This window comes from Aotus nancymaae, unplaced genomic scaffold, assembly GCF_030222135.1.
Source record: "Aotus nancymaae isolate 86718 unplaced genomic scaffold, 86718_ANA_hifiasm-v0.15.2.pri h1tg000016l, whole genome shotgun sequence".
NCBI lineage: Eukaryota > Metazoa > Chordata > Mammalia > Primates > Aotidae > Aotus > Aotus nancymaae.
The window spans coordinates 24,584,600-24,605,674 of NW_026988428.1; the positions used below are offsets into that span (position 1 = coordinate 24,584,600).

The 21,075-nt window shown below is 37.3% G+C and overlaps 1 protein-coding gene across 5 annotated transcripts in view; it reads left to right on the forward strand.

The window, feature by feature from the left end:
* The window catches only part of OSBPL8 (oxysterol binding protein like 8), a 194,408-nt gene that overhangs the window by 27,022 nt on the left and 146,311 nt on the right, over nt 1-21,075 (forward strand). For all 5 annotated transcript variants that reach the window (XR_010342966.1, XM_064376957.1, XM_064376958.1 and 2 more), the window contains exon 2: nt 20,587-20,695. Coding sequence is in view for 2 of the 5 variants with exons in the window: in XM_064376957.1 (XP_064233027.1) it covers nt 20,654-20,695 (42 nt within the window). In the remaining 3 variants the exon portion in view is untranslated. The remainder of the gene's footprint in view (nt 1-20,586; nt 20,696-21,075) is intronic.

Consider the following 21,075-nt stretch of genomic DNA (forward strand, 5'->3'; position numbering starts at 1 on the left):
TTGGAGAAAAAACGTAGTGGGTAAAAAGGTGAATAAAAGAATGGGAGGAGGCAAGTTGCTGTTTTACTTTTCATAGCTGGGATGATCAGGGAAGATCTGTTAGATAAAATGGCATTTAAACAAAGAAACCTGGAAGAAGTGAGAGAATGAACCATAGGGAAGAGTATTTTACGCCAAGAACAGCAAGTACAAAAACCTTGTGGAGGCAGGGTGTGGTGGCTCACACCTGTAATCCTAGCACTTTGGAAGGCTGAGGAGGGAGGATTACTTGAGGCCAGGAGTTCAAGACTAGCCTCGACAACACAGTGAGACTTCTCTACAAAAAAAAAAAAAAAAAAAAAAAAAAAAAATTTAGCCAGACATGGTGGCACGCGCGTGTAGTTCTTACTACTTGGGAGGCTGAGCAAGCCTGAAGATTCCTTGTTCCCAAGAGATTGAGATTATAGTGAACTATGATCTTGCCACTGCACTCCTGCCTGGGCAACAGAATGAGACCCTATATCTAAATAGAAAAGAAAAAATAAATAAACGTGGAAATCTGTCTGACATGTTAAAGAAATATCATATCTTAGAGGCTCCTGTGGATGGTGCATGCAGAATGAGCAATCAGCATGTTACTTCACTACTCTGAGCCTTAGTGTTTTCATTTTGTAAATGGGGTTATAGTGAAAAATTACTTGCTTCATAGGGTTTATGTAACAACTACATGATGTAATAATGTATTTAAAGTAACTAGTAATGTGTCTTCAGATTTAAAATGGATCATGTTCCTGCCTTTCACAGGCTTCTAATTGGCTTCCTCTTTCACAGTGAATAAAATCCAAACTCTACTGTCTTTAGAGCCTTATCTCAGACAGTTCTCCTCATTGCTTTCTGTACTTTAGCCATGCTGGTCTTTGAATAATGAGCCTATTCGCATTTCGAGTCTTCTTCCCCCACCAGCTTCTTTAGTTCTTCACAGAAAGGCTTTCAAAGATGTTTTCAGATATAGATCTGCTGTTTTAATAGAAAGCCAAATGAATAGTGGCTTAAATAAGAATTTTTTTTTCTCTTTTGTAGTAGCAGGTAGGTAATCCAGAGCCAGGATGACACTGCTATTCTAAGGCAAGTACAAATGGTTAGTCACTTCATGGATTAGGGGCTCAAACAGTTTCAGCTGGGTTTCTTAATCTGACATACCTTCTAAACTTTTATTAAGTTGCTACAAATCCACTCACTAACTGATTTGTTTTTGGAAGAGGATAGTAACTAGTGCCCAAGAAGGAAAAAATAGCAAGGATTCCAGTTTTAATTTTCTTTTCTTAAATTTCTTTTGCTGAAGCTTCAGCATTATCTTGTATTTTCCTTACAGTATGCACCTTAATATCCTAGTTCCATTTCTGATTGTTAGTTTATGATGCTTTAAAAAATTTTTGTTCCTAGGCAGAAGCCCTTAGTATAAGAAAGAGCTTAGAATTCTTAACGTTTCTCACATTTGGATTTCATAATGATATTTTAGCTCTGGCATAGTTTAAAAAAAAACAAGTTTGAAATGAAGTAGTGACATAATAACTTCATACTGCTTTTTCAGAGGTAGTCTACACTACCCCTGTTTTGGACTTTGATCTTCTTAGTTAATTCTGGCATAAGGTTGTGTTAGAGCTTGAGAGGAAGTTGGGAGAAATGAAAAATGTGATGAAAAAAAATTTTTTTTAAAAGAGGGTCTCCCTCTGTTGCCCAGGCTGGAGTGCAGTGGCACCATCATGGCTCACTGCAACCTCTGCCTTCCAGGATCAAGTGTTCATCCCACCTCAGCCTTCCTTAGTAGCGGGGACCGCAGATGCCTGCCACTATGCCTGGCTAATTTTTTTGTACTTTTTGGTAGAGACAAGGTTTTGCCATGTTTCCCAGTCTGGTCTTAAACTCCTGAGCTCAAGCAATATACCCACCTTGGCCTTCCGAAGTGCTGGGAGTACAGGCATGAGCCACTGTGCCTGGCTGCAGTTGCTATACTTTTCTCAGCTACTATGGGACCTTCCTTGGCTGGGATGGCTTGAAGACTAGCATATATCTATATCTATATCTATATCCATATTATCTATATCCATATCTTTATATCTGTTTCTATGTTCTGTGTGTGTGTGTGTGTGTGTGTGTGTGAGATTCTATTACACTTTCTTGTCTTTTTCTGCATTCTATATTGATGTGATAACTACTTTTTATTTTAGGATGTACCCTTTCTAACAGTACTCACTTGATTCATTTAATTCCTGAAGCTTTTTGGGTTATGATTAACTTTAGTGCAGAGGCATTTGGTAATTAAGACTGGACTTGACAAGGCATGATTTATATATAAAAAGATTGTTCAAATTATCTAAAAGCACATAGAAAAATTCTGCTAGTCACAGCTAACTCTAATTTACAAGAGTGAAGTTTCTTAGGAATGGCTTGTGAATAATGATTTCCTCTTGTTATTAACAATAATATATATTAAAAGGTGAAATGCTACAGGGTGTTGTATTTGGTAATAGTTAAGTAGACAGGGATAAACAGACAATTGGAAAACAACTCTCTATTGATTTCTTGCATTTCTGCATATCTTACAAGTAAAGCACTGACTGCCTGTTACTCTAGACTATCTTTTCAAGAATGTTTATATAGTGAGCAGCCTTGGAAGATAATGACAGTATTTTCCTCCTTAGGAAAAGAAAAGGCAGGCATTCTTGCTGTCCATTATAAAATAATTGGGTTCCCTAAGCTCGGGACTCTTCTGTGTTGCAACCAACTATTTTTTGTAGGCATTTCCCTGGGCCTGTCTTGGTGTGGATAAGATAATTAGATAACTAGAAAAGAGAGGAAAGTAATTGGAACATGTAGGATTCTCCAAACGGATGGCTTTACAAGTGTTTTAAATTTTGCTTCACTTTTTTTTTTTTAAATATTTATTGCATTTTAGGTTTGGGAAATTTTGCTTCACTTTAAGGAACTACCCATAGAGCTTTCAGACCATGTATTATAGCTGTGGTTTAAGCAAGGAAGATATATAATTCTAATTGGCAGATCTATATTCCAATGAAAAGGCTTTCCATCAAAAGATTGGAGATACATATGTATTTCTGTTGTAATAAAATATTTAAAATATTGTTTTGGTTTCCTACTTGAACTGATTTTTCTTTTGAAGAGCTGGCTTTTTACTGATTAGGTATGATAAAAGTTTTAATTCAAGTTGAAAAACCTTAGGAAACTGTAATTAATGTACTTTATTGATTAGTTGTGATTATTTTAAGTTGCCTTATGTTGTTCCCCTGCCACCCCCCTTCATTTATTACTCTAAAGACAGGTCCTAATATGGGCCTTAAAGTTGAGGTGGTACCATATAACTTACATTCTCTTGCATTGCAGTGATTATGTCATCGATATTTAGACAGCAGGTAAAACTGCTGGGTGTTAGGTTGTAGAATATTAGAATTTTAAGGAGTCTTAATAATTGCCATTTTAGTCTCATAATTTTACTTATGAGGAAACTGAGGTCCAGAGATGTAAAGTAATCCACATTTTAAGCTGTGGACTTAAAATGAGATTTTACTGGTGGGGCATGGTGGCTCACACCTGTAATCCCAGCACTTTGGGAGGCCAAGATGGACGGATCACCTGAGGTCAGGAGTTTGAGACCAGCCTGGCCAAAATGGCAAACCCTATCTCTACTAAAAGTACGAAAATTAACTGGGCGTGGTGATGTGTACCTGTAATCCCAGCACTTGGGAGGCTGAGGCAGGAGAATCACTTGAACTTGGGAGGTGGAGGTTGCAGTGAACTGAGATTACATCACTACACTCCAGCCTGGGCGACAAAACAAGACTCCATCTAAAAAAAATAAAAATAAAAATGAAAAATTGTAAGTAGATCTCGAGTCTTGGTATGAATGAATTTTGATTTTTTTTTCCTTTTTTTTTTTACAAAAAAACTTCATAGTGGTATATACTTTGTATCAGGAAGTATATAATACCTGGTTGTTCTTTTTTTTTTTTTTTTTAAACAAAAGCAACACTTCAATTATTATACCCATTTTTTAGGATTTTGTGAAGATCAGTGATGATGTATGGAAAGCATTTGGGAAGGGCCATGCCATTATAAAAAAAATTTAGTTGGTCTTACTACTCTTATTTGGTTTTCCAAATTAAATTTTTAGTTGTACTATCAGTAGTTATAGGATGCTAAAAGGACAGCAGAGTTGAAATTGCTACCTCCTAACAAATAACTTATAATCTTTTGAAGATTTAAATTAATCTCTACATAGTTTTTTCAGTGAAATTTTTAGGCCTGCTATTATATTGCTTTCATAATCAGTTTTAAGTTTAGGGTTATGGTTTGGTGCTTATGGACATTTTCATTCCTTATATCTTATTTATCTCCAATTTTATTTATCATGAGAACAGTCTGTTAACAATGAAGGATTTATTCACCTTAGTGCCATTTTTTTCTCTTTCTTCCATTCTTTCTTGTGTATGTATGTACTTTAAATGATTCTAATTTATAGTACTTAAATACTGTGTTTTGTTTTCTAAAAAAGTTAATATAATCTCTTTTCTATATTGTTTTATAGTCATCATAGTCTTTTAAAGTGGAGTTATGCTTTTCTATTGTTAAGATTTGTCATATCATAATTTCTTTGTTTTTTGAGTTAAATGAATAGTTACATTGGCCTTTAAAAAATGCTATGTAAATTTTCTTTTTCTTGGAAGTGAGTACATGAATCTCTAAGTCTGCTTGGACTTCTGTAACAAAATACTATAGATTAGATGGCTTAAACAACAGAAATTTATTTTCTGCAGTTCTGGGGGATGGAAAGTCTAAGAGCAGGGTACCTGCATGGTCAGGTTCCACTGAGGGCCCGCTTCCTGGCTTGTGGACAGGTGTCACCTTGCCGATTCCTCACATGGTGGAAACAGAGAGGGGAAGCGAGCTTTCTTGTGTCTGTTCTCATAAGGGCACTAATCCCAGCATGAGGGCTCCACCCTCATGACATGATTATCCCGCCAAGGCCCTATCTCCACATGTCATCACATTGGGGATTAGGATTTCAACATGTGAATCTTGGAGAGGACACAAATATTGGAGAGGACATATATATTCAAATCCATAGCAGTGAGGAATCGGCTTTTTATAAAATACTTGTTTAAAAGCTCTAAATTTTCCCTTTGACTCTATGGATACCTGCTGTATTCTCTGTGAACTTTACCCTTATTCTTTTTTTTTTTTTTTTTTGAGACGGAGTTTTGCTCTTGTTACCCAGGCTGGAGTGCAATGGCGCGATCTTGGCTCACCGCAACCTCCGCCTCCTGGGTTCAGGCAATTCTCCTGCCTCAGCCTCCTGAGTAGCTGGGATTACAGGCACGCGCCACCATGCCCAGCTAATTTTTTGTATTTTTAGTAGAGACGGGGTTTCACCATGTTGACCAGGATGGTCTTGATCTCTTGACCTCGTGATCCACCCACCTCAGCCTCCAAAAGTGCTGGGATTACAGGCGCGAGCCACTGCGCCCGGCCCCCGCCTTATTCTTCTATTAGCCTTGGTTTCAGGGAAGAGAAATACTTTTGAAATGTGGAAAGAACAAAACAGTAAACTCCCCTTACTCCCCTTTAAATTTTGTTTTCCTCTAAAATATAGAAAAATAAGTTTATGTGTCTTCCACATGTCCTGGAAAATAAAAAAATTGAAAAAAAAGAAAAAAATAAGTTTATGGTTAATTTTTGAGCAGGTAATAACAATTTCTTACTAGAAACTCTAGATAGGAACCTAGCTGGGCATGGTGGCTCATGCCTGTAATGCTATCGCTTTAGGAGGCTGAGACAGGTGGATCACTTTATCCCAGGAGTTCGAGACTAGCCTGGGAAACAGAGCGAGACCCTGTCTCTACAAAAAATAAAAAATTAGCCAGGTGTGGTCCCAGCTACTTGGGAGGCTGAGGTAGAAGGATCATTTGAGCTCATTCACAGTGAGCTGAGATCACGCCACTGCACTCCAACCTGGATGACAGTGAGACCCTGCCTTTAAATAAGTAAATAAATAAAGATAGGAATCTACTATATTTTAGTACTTTAAATACTGTTGGCTTGGGATCTTGTCTGTCTAGTATGTGTCTTAGTCCACTCTGTGTTGCTATAAAAGAATACCTGAGGCTGGATTTATAAAGAAAGAGGTTTGTTTAGCTCATTATTCTTCAGGCTGTACAAGAAGCATGGCATTGGCATCTGCTCAGCTTCTGGTGAGAGCTTTGGTGCCACATCAGAACATGACAGAGAAGCTCAAAGGGAAAGGCCCATGTGTAGAGGGACCAACCCACTTTCCTGGGAACTGATTTATTCCCTTGAGAACTCATCCCATCTTGCTAGAATAAGAACTCACTACTGAGAGAATGAAACTAAGATATTCATGAGGAATCTGCCCCCATGATCCTAATGCCTTCCGACGGCACCACCTCTCAACACTGCCACACTCTTTCAAAATGAGATTTAGGATTTGGTAGGGACAGACAAACCATATCTAAACCATAATACCATATCACTTTTTTCCCTTTCATTTTTTTGATTTTATTGAAGCACCTTTTTTTCCTCTTTTAAAACTTTGAGTTCTATAACTAGTTAATTCATGAGTTGTCCTTGTAGTCCAATATCGGGGTGACCTTCCACCTTATGACTTACTTGTATTCTCTGCTTGGAATGTGTTTCTTGCCATACTTTGTTTAGCTAACTGCCACTTAACCTTTAGGTCTCAACTTAAACATCACAAAGATTAACCTATCAGCAGGAAAGGTAGGTTCATTTATTCACAAATGAGATGAGATCATTAATTTTTAAGTGATTCGGCGTGAATAACCAACACATCATAGAAGGGGATCACAGTGTTATAATTGATTTCATTCTAATGGCACCAGGCCAATTTGTTGTGTTTGATGCAAGTTGATACATCCTCAATCTGATCTTAATTCTGTATTTCTAGACAGATAAAATATGCACTACTTTTTTTTTCCAATCATTTTATTATGGTAAAATACATAAAATACATAAAATCATCTTAACCATTTTTCAGTGTAAAGTTCATTGGTATTCTATACATTTATATTGTACAAGCATCAATATCATCCATTTCCAGTACTCTTTTCGTCTTGCGGAATTGAAACTATATGCCCATTAAACAGTAACACTCCGTTCTCTCCTCCTTCTCCCCTGGTGATCATCATTTTACTTTCTGTCTATGATTTTGACTACTGTAGGTACATCATAAAAGTAGAATCATAGAGTATTTGCCTTTTTGTGACTGGCTTATTTCACTTAGCATAATGCCCTCAATGTTCATTCATGTTATAGGATATGTCAGAATTTCTTTCCTTTTAAAGACTGAACAATACTCCATTGTATTTATATACCACATTTTGCTTATGCATTCATTTGTTGATGGGTTGCTTCCACATTTTAGGTATTATGAATAATTCTGCTGTGAACATGAGTGTACAAGTATCTCCTCAAGACTCTACTTTTGTTTTTTTTGTATACTTACCTAGAAGTGGAATTGCTGGATCATATAGTAATTCTGTTTTTTAATCTTCTGAGGAACCATCATACTGTTTTCCGCAGTGGCTGTACCATTTTACATTTCCACCTGCAATGCACACAGATTCCAGTTTCTCCACATAGCATACATCACTTTTTAATACACTTATTGTGGTAGGGAGAAACGTTAGTCTTGTTATTTACGCCCCTTTGTAGTCACAATATGTTTGCATAATTAGGAATTGAGTTTTGACTGTTGCAAAAACCCAAGGTATGTGTTTTCAACAGTTGAGAGTATTATTATTCACGCTGTGCTGAATAATGAGTTAGTGGGTGTAAGAAAGATTGTACCTTGCTGTTGGATTCTTAAAATACAAGCAGTGCTTTTAGGAAGAAAATGGCTGCATAACTAAGGCGATAGAAAGAAATACTTTGTTCTTTCTATCTGATGTATTGTTCTTTTGAGTACTTTCTTGTTATAGAGCAGAGGAATGTTAAAATTTTATCTGCTCTAATTGCTTCTCTTCCACAGGTAGGGTGTCTAGGTAGAGAGCAGTGAGGCAAGAGAAAGAAATAAAGGGTAACCAAATAGGAAGAGAGGAAGTCAAACTACCTTTGTTAACACACAACTTGATTCTATATCTAGAAAACCCTGTAATCTCTGCCCAAAAGCGTCTTCAGCTGATAAACAATTTCAGCAAAGTTTAAGGATGCAAAATCAATGTACAAATATCCCTGGCATTTCTATACACCAAAAACAGCCAAGCCGAGAGCCACAACAGGAAGGCAGTGTCATTCATAATTGCCACAAAAAGAAAAAAAGATACCTAGGAATATAGCTAACTAGAGAGGTAAAAGATCTGTATAATGAGAACTATAAAACACTGCTCAAAGAAATCAGAGAAGACGCAAACAAATGGAAAAACATCCCAGGGTCACGGATAGGAAGAATCAATATCATTGAAATGGCTTTACTCCCCAAAGCAATTTACAGATTTGTTGCTATTTTTATGAGACTACTACTGATATTCTTCACAGAACTAGAAAAGAATTTTCAAAAATTTATATGGAACCAGAAAAGAGCCCAACAGCCAAAGCTATACCAAGCAAAAAGAACAAAGCTTGAGGCATCACATTATCTGACTTCAAACTATGCTACAGGGTTACAGTAACAAAAACAATATGGTACTGGTAGAAAAACAGACACATTAACCAGTGGAACAGAATAGAGAGCCCAGAAATAAGGCTACACACCTACAACCATCTGGTCTTTGACAAAGTGACAAAGCTGACAAAAACAAGCAATGGGAAAAATCTCTATTCAATAAACTGTGCTGGGATGTTCACAATAGCAAAGATATGGAATCAACCTAAATGCCCATCAATGATGGATTGAAAAAAAAATGTGGCACATGTACACCATGGAATATTATGCAGCCATAAAAAAAGAACCAGATCACATCTTTTCTGGGAACATAGATGGAGCTGGAGGCTATCTTCCTTAGCAAACTAACTCAGGAACAGAAAACCAGATACTGCATGTTCTCCCTTATAAGTGGGAGCTAAAGGATAAGAACTTGTGAACACAGAAGGAAACAACAGACACTAGGGTCTACTTGAGTGGGGAGGGTTCTATGAGGTAGAGGAGCAGAAAATATAACTATAGGGAACTGAGCGTAATACCTGGGTGATGTAATAATATGTACAGTGAACCCCTGTGACATGTGTTTATCTATGTAACCTTCACATGCACTGGCAAACCTAAAATACAAATAAACTTAACCGGTAAAATGACACTGGGATAACTGGCTAGCCATATGCAGAAGATTGAAGCTGGCCCCTTGTACCATATATAAAAATGAACTTTATGTGTGTGTGTGTGTGTGTATGTATATATAAAATATATATTTATATATCATATATTTTTATAGTATATAAACATTTATGTACATATATTTATATATTAACATATATTTTTTATATTACGCACACACACATATATTTATGTTTTTTGAGATGGAGTTTTGCTCTTGTTGTCCAGGCTGGAGTACAATGGCATGATCTTGGCTCACCATAACCTCCGCCTCCTGGGTTCAAGGGGTTCTCCTGCCTCAGCCTCCCGAGTACCTGGGATTACAGGCATGTACCACCACACCAGGCTAATTTTTGTATTTTTTAGTAGAGACAGGGTTTCTCCATGTTGGTCAGGCTGGACTCAAACTCCTGACCTTAGGTGATCTACCCGCCTCAGCCTCCCAAAGTGCTGGGATTACAGGCGTGAGCCACTGCACCCAGCCATAAATAATATTTGATGAATGTGTTTTGAGCCCTACAAAGGACATATAACTGACAGTGAAGCAATAATAGGTATTCAGGTTTATAAAACATAAATTTTATGAATGGTTGGTTCAGAGATAATGGGAAATGAAATTTCTTTTGTACCTTGAGAATTTTGGTAGTAATGATTTCCTGTTTTTTATTGAACTTAGGTTAGTATTCTGATTTCCTCGGGGTAAAATGCTAATGATACAGTTTTGCCTGAACTCCACATAAGTAGTAGGTATTTATAAAACAACAGATCAAGAAAATCTTTAGTCCATTTCTCTTTGTGCATTTTATTAGTAACTTGTCGCTGGTTTGGATGATTGTTATATATATATGTATCTGTTTAAAACAGTACCTCTGTTTTAAGTTTTTAATATTAATAGACTTGCCGGATTTGGAGATATAAAAAGTATTTGGACACTCTTCTGGTTCAGAATTTAAGTCATTTATTGGGCTTTAATGTGCGGTTAGGCAGTCATGAAATAAAAGGAAACTAAATTATGATGAATAAATAGACACCTGTAAGGACAATAATATATATTTATTTAATGTCTATGAAATAAAGTGACTTTTTATGCAGTGTTTTGGGAAGAGGCAGTGTTTTTGGATTGTCTACTTACCTTTGTGCTCTAGAGTAATCAAGATAAAGGGAGTTGTCTAGACTTTTTTCTCTTCTTTTACCTTTATATTTTCAGATAACTTACTATGCTTTTTCCCCTTCCCTCTGATAGTTGCTATTATTAGTTTACTTTGTTTCTTCTGTCTTTCCCGTTGCATGTCTTCCCCATCCATCTTCCTAAAGTTGCACACAGTGGGATAACTTGCATGACACACCCCTAATCCACTTCCTTCTTATCTATCAGTGTCCAACTTTTTGTTTGCCTCCCAGTCTTCCATTATCATCATTATTTTTTCTATTTTTCTTACTATTATAGTAGTAGTAGTAGAATTGAAGAAATATTAACATAATTCATAGGTGCCAAAATATTAGTATACTCTAGGAAGCATATGTACTATACCATTTTGAAATAATTTTGATGAAAGCCATTTGGATAGACTGCTTTAATCAAGCAATTCACTTAGATTTTTTTTCTTTCGAAGTACATATGAATAAGATGTTGGTACTAGCTTGATATATGGAAACTCACATTTATATAATCTCTCATTATATTAGATTTTCTTTCAGGATTTAATCTACGTAGATACAGTCATGGGTCACTTAACGACAGGCACACATTTTGAGAAATGTATCGTTAGGCAATTTTGTCATGTAAACATCATAGGTGGTATAGCCTACTACACACTTAGGCTATATGATACAGACCATGATATAGTCCTAGGCTACAAACCTGTACAACTTGTTACTATACAGAATACTGTAGGTAATTGTAACACAATGGTATTTGTGTGTCTAAACATGACTAAGCATAGTGAAGGTACTTCTTTGCACTGTGAACTTGTTTTTGGAAAGGCGTCCTGAGCCAAACCCCAAGAGAGGGTTCTTGGATCTCGTACAAGAAAGAATTTGAGATGAATTCATAAAGTGAAAGCAAGTTTATTAAGAAAGTAAAGGAATAAAGAATGGCTACTCCATAGGCAGAGCAGCAGCATGGGCTGCTCATCTGCTTATACTTATGGTTACTTTTTGATTATATGCTAAATGGGGTGGATTATTGAGTTTTCTGGGAAAGGGGTGGGCAATTCCCGGAACTGAGGGTTCCTTCCCTTTTGGATCATATAGAGTAACTTGCTGATGTTGCCATGGCATTTGTAAACTGTCAGACACTGGTAAGAGTGTCTTTAGTATGCTAATACATTATACTATAATTAGCATATAATAAACAGGATGACCACAGGTTACTTTCATTGCCATCTTGGTTTTGGTGGGATTTGGCCAGCTTCTTTATCACAACCTGTTTTATCAGCAAGATCTTTCTGACCTGTATCTTTTGCAGATCTCCTATATCATTTTGTGACTTAGAACGCCTCATCTCCTGTGAATGCAGCCCAGTAGGTCTCAGCCTTATTTTACCCAGTCCCTATTCAAGATGGAGTCACTTAACACCTCTGACAATGTCACCATGGCTATGATGTCACTAGGCAATGGGAGATTTTCAGCTTCATAGTAATCTTAATGAGACCACTGTAATACATATGGTCTGTTCTTGACTGTAACGTCCTTATGCTGTGTGGCCGATGACTGCTATGGTGTAGATTAGTTCAGACTAGCTAAACCAGGTTGTTCTTATTTACAATCTGATTTCTTTTTTTTAGTCAAAATTGCAGAGTGAAATTAAGATAAGTGATGTGAATATAATGTTATCTTCCAGTATTAAAGGGGAGTGTATTCATGGCTCAGCATTTTTGTTTTTTTTTGAGATTGAGTCTCACTCTGTTGCCCAGACTGGAGAGCAATGGTGTGATCTTGACTTACTGCAGCCTCCAGCTCCTGGGTTCAAGCGATTTCTCCTGCCTCAGCCTCCTGAGTAGCTGGGATTACAGGCACACACCACCATACCCAGCTAGTTTTTTTTTGTATTTTTAGTAGAGACAGGGTTTCATTATGTTGGCCAGGCTGGTCTCAAACTCCTGACTTCAGGTGATCCACCTGCCTAGGTCTCCCAACTGCTGGGATTACAGGTGTGAGCCATTGTACTTCGCGCATTTTTGCTTTTGAGAATCCTTTTTTTTTGTTGTTATATATGAGTTTAATAAAACAGAAAAACTTCTGGGGCATCCTGGGAGATGGGAAGCCACAAATTTCTCGTATACAACTTGTTGCCATAAGAGACAACCATTATTCATTATTGAATAATTGAATGTTCGATATTCAGTCATTATCATAAGGCTGTTATGATTAGACATGTTTAAAGCCATTAGCCTTACCTAGTAGGTGCTCCTTCTCTGGTGACTGAAATATCTATTTGTAAATCCCAAATAGAGAATAATTTTTATAAAAATTATTTTCTTTAGGAACTTTGTTAGGGTAAGGATAGACAGTGAGTCGGAGTTCCCCAGCATCTAGAGTACTGATAACAAAAAGAACAAAAGAGAGAACATTGTCTTCTTACACACTTGTAATTCAACTGGTAATTAAGTTTAAATTAGGATGCAAGCCTGGCTTTAGCTTGGCAGTTTTGAGAAATGAGTCATCAGGGTTGTCAAATGCCATATTCTTTTACAAAAAAGTTATTTGACTTTTTAAAAATATACAAAAGCAATATACACTGTTTAAAATGCTTAAAACAGCAGAGACGACTATCTTTCTTCTCTCTAAGCCTATTCCTTAGTGCCTACTGCCATTAAGTTTACTTTTAATTACTGTTTAAACTTTTAAAAAATGCTTCTCCATTCTCAGATTTATTATCATTTAAATGTTTTTGGCTTTAACCTCTAAAGGATGAAGAGCTTGGTGTGCTTATACTTTAAGCCCCCAGCCACCTTCTCCTTTCAGGATTTTTTTGTTAACAGTGTTTCTTAACACTGTTATCAAAGGTGAGGAATTTAGGGTATTTGTCATTAATTTTACCTTTCTGTCATCTTGCTTCCTTTTTGAGTTAATGATTTTATAATTTTTATTTTGTGTTTTCTGTTTTTCATATAGAGTAATTCTCTTTTTGCATAGTTATATAGAGCAGTCCTGAAAGTTGAAAACAAAAAAGTCAGGATATATTAATTCATTGATTTTATAAATATTGATTATTTAATATTGGAATATCTCAGGGCTCTGATCTTGAGTTCTTTTCTGTCTGCACAGAGTTCCAAAAAGATCTCATTCGGTGTTATGGTTTTAAATTCCATTCATATGCTAACTCCTAGTTTACATTTTTTGGCCGGACTTCCCTGCCTCAGCCTTAAATCTGCATGTTTAGCTGCCTCCTAGATATCTGTATTCAGATGTCTAACTGGCATCTGAAAGTGAACAAGTCCAAGAGGAGCTTCTGATATCCATTCCTGTCTTCCCCAAGTCTTCCTACAATGTATTGCATACCTGCTAATGGCCCCTTCATTTTCTCAGTTGCTTCAGGCATAAGCCCTGATTAAGTCCCTGCCTCTCTTTTTAAAAAAATGTACATCTTATATCTGATTGATCAATAAATTCTATTGGCTTTATATTCAAGGTATAGAAAGAATTTGGCACTATTCATCACATCTCCTACTACTCTTCTGGTGCAAGCCGTCATTGTCTGTTGCCTGCATTATAGTGATAGCCTTCTACTTTGTAGTAATCTCTTCTCAATTAGCAGCCCAAATGATACTACTGAAGTAAAATCCTATCATTTCTTAGATTTCCTTTCAGCAGTAGCTTCCCATCTCATTCAGAGTAAAAAAATTAAAGTCCTTCTGTCCTATGAGGCTCTCTGTGATTTGCAACTTCATTATCTTTCTGTTCTCTTTGCTCGTTACCTTTCCCTATTCCACTTGACACAGTAGTCTCTTTGCTATTCTTTAGATATGCCATGTGCTCCTGCTTCAGAGTCTTTGTGCTTGCTGATTCTTTTTCTGCTTGAAAGTGTCTTCTAGTCATTTGGGCTGCTCACCTTCTTATGTTACTGAGATCTTGACTGAGAGTCATTTCAGTGAAGCCTAAAGGCCTTTTCAGGCAATCCTATAAAATTTTACCTTGTTTTTGTGACATATCAGACAACTCCTCTCTTACTATTTTTTCTTCTCAGCACTCGTTAGTATTGATTATAATACACAATATGTTTTAATTGTTTAACTTAAAAAATTATCAGGTCAGGTTCATTGAGGAAAATCTACAGGTACTTAAGCAAAAAGAAAATAATAAGAGGAATTAGATGGTGATAAATTGATTGGAAAAGCTGGAGGCATGGATGTGGATGGCTATTCCTAGCTTTCAAGTTAATCACTGCTGCTGATCATTGTAGCTGCCTGTTGGTACTAATATAGGTAGCTGGCAGTGGAGTACTTGGTGATCACTGTAAAGCCTCTTGTCTGTCAAAGCTTACTGCCATTGTAATTGCCCAGTGGGTTCTTCTTGCCCACTGCCCAGATGAAGCCAATGTATCAACACAAGAAAATTGCAAAAGAAAAAAAGTTTAATACACATAGAGCTAGTTAAATGAGATACTGGAGTTTTATTATTACTCAAACCAGCCTCCTCTATTGGAGGCTAGGATTTTTCAAGAACAGTTTGGCTGGCAGGGGCATAGGGAATGGGGAATGCTGTGATTGGTTGAGGAATGCAATCATAGGGTGTGGACAAATAGTCCTCATGTGCTGAGTCCACTCCTGGGTGAGAGCCATGAAGATGTCACTGATCCAGGTGAGGCCATTCAGTCATCAGAAATGCAAAAGCCTGAAAAGATATCTCAAAAAGCCAATCTTAGGTTCTACGATAATAATGTTATTTACAGGAGTAATTGGGGAAGTTGCAAATCTTGTGACCTCTGGAACAGCTGGCAAAGGATTAACTGTCTCTGGAACTTATAAGAATTCTGGCTGCTCTCATAATCCTAACCTTGTGACCTTTCATTAGTTTTACAAAGGCAGTTTAGTTTTGGAAAGGGCTGTCATAATTTAAACCATAGACTAAATTTCTCCCAAAGTTAGCTTGGCCCATGCCCAGGAATGACCAAGGGCAGTTTGGAGGTTAAAGGCAAGATGGAGTTGGTTAGGTCAGATCTCTTTCATTGTCATAATTTTCTCACTGTTAAAATTTTTGCAAAGGTGTTTCACCATCAGAAGATGAATGGTCTGGTTTCTGTCTCTCTTCCACCTTCCAAATACTGTGCAAATGCATTGCATTGGCTGAATGTAAGTCACATCTAGAATCCCCAAGGCAAAGACATTTGCGAAATGTAGTTTCTGTGCTTTTAGCTTCTATGATACAGAGGAGAGCACAGAATGAATGATAAAATAAATTTATACCTATATTGATAAGATACGAATGTATACATATATATTGGATTAGTCAGTACCAACGGGATATGGGGACACACGCACACACAAAATGGGGGACTAGGAAGTATGAAATTTGCAGGGCAGGTCAACAGGCTGGAAACCCACAAAACTGCTCATGTTACAGTCTTGAGTCTGAAGGCGGTCTGGAGGCAGAATTTCTTTTTCTTTTGAGGACCTCAGTTTTTTTTTAAGCCTTTAGCTGGTTGGATGAGATCCACCCACATATTGAGGGTAACCTGCTTTACTCAAAGTCAACTGATTTAAATATTAAGCACATCTAAAAAAAAGTCTTCACAGTAACATCTATACTGGTGTTTAACCAAACAACTGAGTCTCATAGCCTAGCCAAATTGATACAGTAAATGAACCATTATTATCTTCCCCTTGTTACATTGGCACCCACCCATATCGCTTTAAAAACATACTTGTTATAAGCTGAATTGTATCCCTTTAAAATTAATAATGAAGTTTGAACTTCTAGTATCTCAGAATGTGACAGTATTTGGAGATAGGATCTTTAATGAGATAGTTAAATTAAAATGAGGTCATTAGAGTGGGCCTTAATTCAGTATGATTGGTGGGCCCTAATTCAGTATGATGGGTCTCCTTATAAGAAGAGGATATTTGGATACAGACATGTGCAGAGGGAAGACAATGTGAAATCTCTGGGAGAAAACGGCCATCTACAAGCTAAGGAGAAAGGCCTCTGAAGAAACTAAACCTGCTGAAATTTTGATCTTGGACATCTAGCCTCCAGACCTATGAGGAGATAATGTTCTGTTGTTTAAGCCACCCAGTTTGTGGTCTTTTATTATGGCAACCCTAGCAAATTAATACAATAGTTAATCTCCAAATAAAGACAATAACAAGGTCATGCTTCCACCCAACAATACAACTGTCTTGTGTAAAATACACCAGCTGTTTCCCCAGAAGAGAATGTAAAGTACTTGAGTGATGTTCATTTTTCTTGTTTTTTGGTAAATTATTATAATGTAGAGTTAATACTTAAATACTATGAAATAAAGTCAATGTAATGTTATATGATAAAGGAATAAGAGGGAAGGAAACAAAGATATTTGATAAACATATTGATAAAATAATAAGGAAGAAATACTCCTAGAAATTACAATTTTTGTCTTTGTAGCTGATCACATAATTATAGCAGGTATTTATAACTACCCTCTTCCACTATCCCTTCTGTATTCTTTTACCCTCAGCAAGTACCTCAACTGGTCATGGTTTTTGACTTGGTAGGATGACCTGAAGTTTCTTTCCTGAAGAGTCTGGACAATTACTAGTCCTGTCTAGATTGGATTGTTATGATTTTCTATTGATTTTAATCACAGAATGCTGGAACTGGGTGGCCATTTCAGTGTTGGCAGGATCAAACTCCACTCACTTAGACTTGCTGTGTTCCACCCCTCGCAGGTGGGAGTATGCAGGTGATCAGGTGCAGGAGCCAGAATGAATGCTTTTGGATACCAGCAGGAGTGAACTCCATGCAGGCTCTGTGGCAGCATCCAGGTGGTGTGCCTGTGACTCCTGAAGCCCCAGAGGGCATATTACAGTGCTCTTTTAGCTCTGCTGTCTGTGGACAGCTTAAGTGTTAACAACAATTCAGTGGGCCCTCTGCCTTTTTGCATGAGGTGGCTGCCTTCTGCTGATGAGGGCAAGGGGTCAGTGTGACAGTCTTTTGTATCTGCACTTGTGCTTCCTAGCTCTTGTCCAGTGTCTAGGAAAAATGAGGCCACATCAACAAATTGAAAGATGATAAATGTGGGGGATTTTATTGCTATGAATGTGGTTCTCAATGGGAAGGGGAGCTAAAAAGGGGATGGGGCAGGTTTTTCCCTGAAGCCCAGCCTTCTCCAACTAGATTCTTCTCTGAAGTTATGCCATCAGTCTGTCTCTCTGAAGTCAAACCTCTTCTCTCCAACGTCCAGCCGTAGTCCCCAATGTCTGGCAGCTTCTTCTCTCTTCAGGCTGAGTCAGGGGTCTTTATAGGTACAAAATGGGGTGGGGCAGGGCGGGGCCATGGGTGGTTTAGGAAAAGGCAACCTTTGAGCAGAAAAACAGGGATATAAGTTCTCATTTTGGTCTGTGGTTTCAAGTTTTCGGCTTAAGGGTGGAGCTTTTGTCAGGGACTTGTCCTTTCCTGCCTAGAATTTTCTGCCCCCTGTCCCTGTCAATTTCAGCAGTGTTCACAGCATCTTCACCAGGAGTAGTTTCTGTCTTCAGAAAGCACTTTCTTTGTTCATCCATAAGAAGTAAGTCTTTATTCATTCAAGTTTTGTGTTAAGATTGCAGCCCTTCAGTTACATCTTCAGACTCACTTCTAATTCTAGTTCTCTTGTTGTTTTTGCCACATCAGTAGTGACTTCCTGCACTGAAGTCTTGAAGCCCACAAAGTCATCCATAAGGGTTGGAATCAACTTCCAAATTCCTGCTAATGTTGATATTTTGACGACCTCCTGTGAATCACAACTGTACTTAGTGACATTTAGAAAGCTGAATCTTTTCCATAAGGTTTTCAAACTTTGCCTAGATCCATCAGAGGAAACACTATTTCTGGCAGCTTATGGCCTTACTGTATGTATTTCTTAAGTAATAAGACTTGAAAGTTAAAATTACTCCTTGATTCATGGGCTGCAGAATGGATGTGTTAGCAGAGATGAAAACAACATTAATCTCTTTGTTTATCTCCATCAGAACTTTTGGGTGACAAAGTTTATTGTCAATGAGGGGTAATATTTTGAAAGGAATATTGTTTTCTAAGCAGTAGTCTCAACATTAAGCTTAAAATGTTTGTAAACCATGCTGTAAACAGATGTGCTATCATCCAGGCTTTGTTTTATTTATAGTGCACAGGCAGAGTAGATATAGCATAAGTTCTTAAGGGCGCTAGAATTTTTGGAATGGTAAATGAGCATTGGCTTCAACTTCAAGTCACCAGCTGCATTAGCCCCTAACAAGAGTCGGTTTGTCCTTTGCAGCTTTGAAGCCTGGCATTGACTTCTCCTCTCTAGCTATGAAAGTCCTTAATGACCTCTTCTAATAGAAGGCTATTTCATCTATATTGAAAATCTGTTGTTTAGTATAGCCATGCTTATTGATGATCTTAGCTAGAGCTTTTGGATTACTTTTTTTTTTTGAGACAGAGCCTTGCTCTGTTGCCCAGGCTGGAGTGCAATGGTGCGATCTCGGCTCACTGCAACCTCTGTCTCCCAGTTTTAAGCAATTCTCCTGCCTCAGTCTCCCAAGTAGCTGGGAATGCAGGTGTGCACCACCATGCCCAGCTAATTTTTGTTGTTTTAGTAGAGACAGTGTTTCACCATGCTGGCCAGGATGGTCTTGATCTCTTGACCTCGTGATCTGCCCGTCTCGACCTCTCAAAGTCCTGGGATTACAGGCGTCAGCCACCACGCCCGGTCCTTTTGGATAACTTACTGCAGTTTCTCCAAGTAGTACTTGGTACTTCACCTTGCATTTCGTTGTTATAGAGATGGCTTCTTTCCTTAAACCTGATTAATCAACCACTGCTGGCTTCAAACTTCTCTTCTGCAGCTTTCTCACCTCTCTCAGCCTATATAGAATTGAAGATAGTTAGGGTCTTGCTGTATGATAAGGCCGATATTCTAGCCAGATCACTCAAACTTCCTGTATATCAGCAATAAGGCTGTTTTGCTTTCTTATCATTTGTGTGTTCATTGGAATAGGACTTCTGATTTCCTCCAAGAACTTTTACTTTGCATTCACGACATGACCGTTTGGTGTAAGGGCCCATGCTTCTTCCTTTTCATGTGCCTTTCTCACTAAGCTTAATAATTTTTAGCTTTTGATTTAAAGTGAAATATGTGGCTCTTCCTTTTACTTGAGCACTTAGAGGCCATTATAATATTATTAATTGGACTAATTTCAATATTATTGTGTCCAGTGGAATAGAGACACCACCGGAGAAAGAGAAATGGGAGATTGGCAGGTGGGTGGAGCAGTCAAAACCACATGCATTTATCAGTTAAGTTAGTTGTTTTATATGGCTGCAGTTTGTGGCACCCCAAAATGGTTATAATGGTAATGTCAAGGATTACTAATCACAGATCACTGATACAGGTATTTTAATGAATAGGTCTGAATTATTTTAGAGTTACCAAACTATGACACAGAGACACAAAGTGAGCACATACTGTTGGAAAAATGGCACCGATAGACTTGATTTCTGCATGGTTGTCACCAACCTTCATTTTGTAAATTAAAGTTGTTTCTAGTTTTTTTTCATCAAATTTATTACTTTATTGGATTTGTTTATATATTTCTGTGCATTTGTATATCTGTGGGAAAATTTCTAGTCTTGAAATTGCTGGATAAAAATATGTATTTTTTTAATTGTCCAAAAAATTGTCCTGATTTATATTCTCATAACAAAAGTACATGAGAATATCTGTTTTCCCACATTCTCTCCCATGTTGGATTTTAGCATACTTTTTAGTTTTTACCAATGTAATAAAGAAAAATAATTTATTTCATTAGTTGTAAGTAGATTTATACATCCTTTCAAATTTTAGGCAATCTCATGTTTAACCATGCTTTTACTGTTTTCTTCATTTGAAATATTTTTTTCTTCTTTCATTTTTCTCTGAACCTTTACCATTCTTCAAGCCCATGTCAAAATTGGTTGTTTTTCATTATTGAATTTCCAAATAACCTCATAATAAAATAATTTTTCCCTCCTAATAAACTCAGTGCTTTATTTCAACTTGTCACAATTTTATACCAGTCCTAATAAATATGATTTTTTAATTCTAGGATTTGCAGATTTACAGGATGACTGCACATTAATGGAAGGAGAAGCATAAACCTATCTTGGTTCATTATGGAGGGAGGTTTGGCAGACGGAGAACCTGATAGAACTTCGGTGAGTAGTTCAAATATGACAAAGTAAGATTCTATCATCTATAACTGTGAAGTGTTTGGATGTAAACCAGGGTTTTGTTTTTTAAATATATTTCTAAAATAATGCTTTAATTCCTTGAGAATTACAGAAAGTTTAAATTATATGAAAATTACAGATAGCTAGTTGGGCATGGTGGCTCACACCTGTAATCCTAGCACTTTGAGAGAAAGAGGTGGGTGGATTGCCGGAGCTCAGGAGTTTGAGACCAGCTTGGGCAACATGGCAAAACCCTGTTTCTACTAAAAATTCAAAAATTAACTAGATGTGGTGGCACATGCCCGTATTCTCAGTTACTCGAGAGGCTGAGGCAGGAGAATTGCTTGAATTCGGGAGGTGGAGGT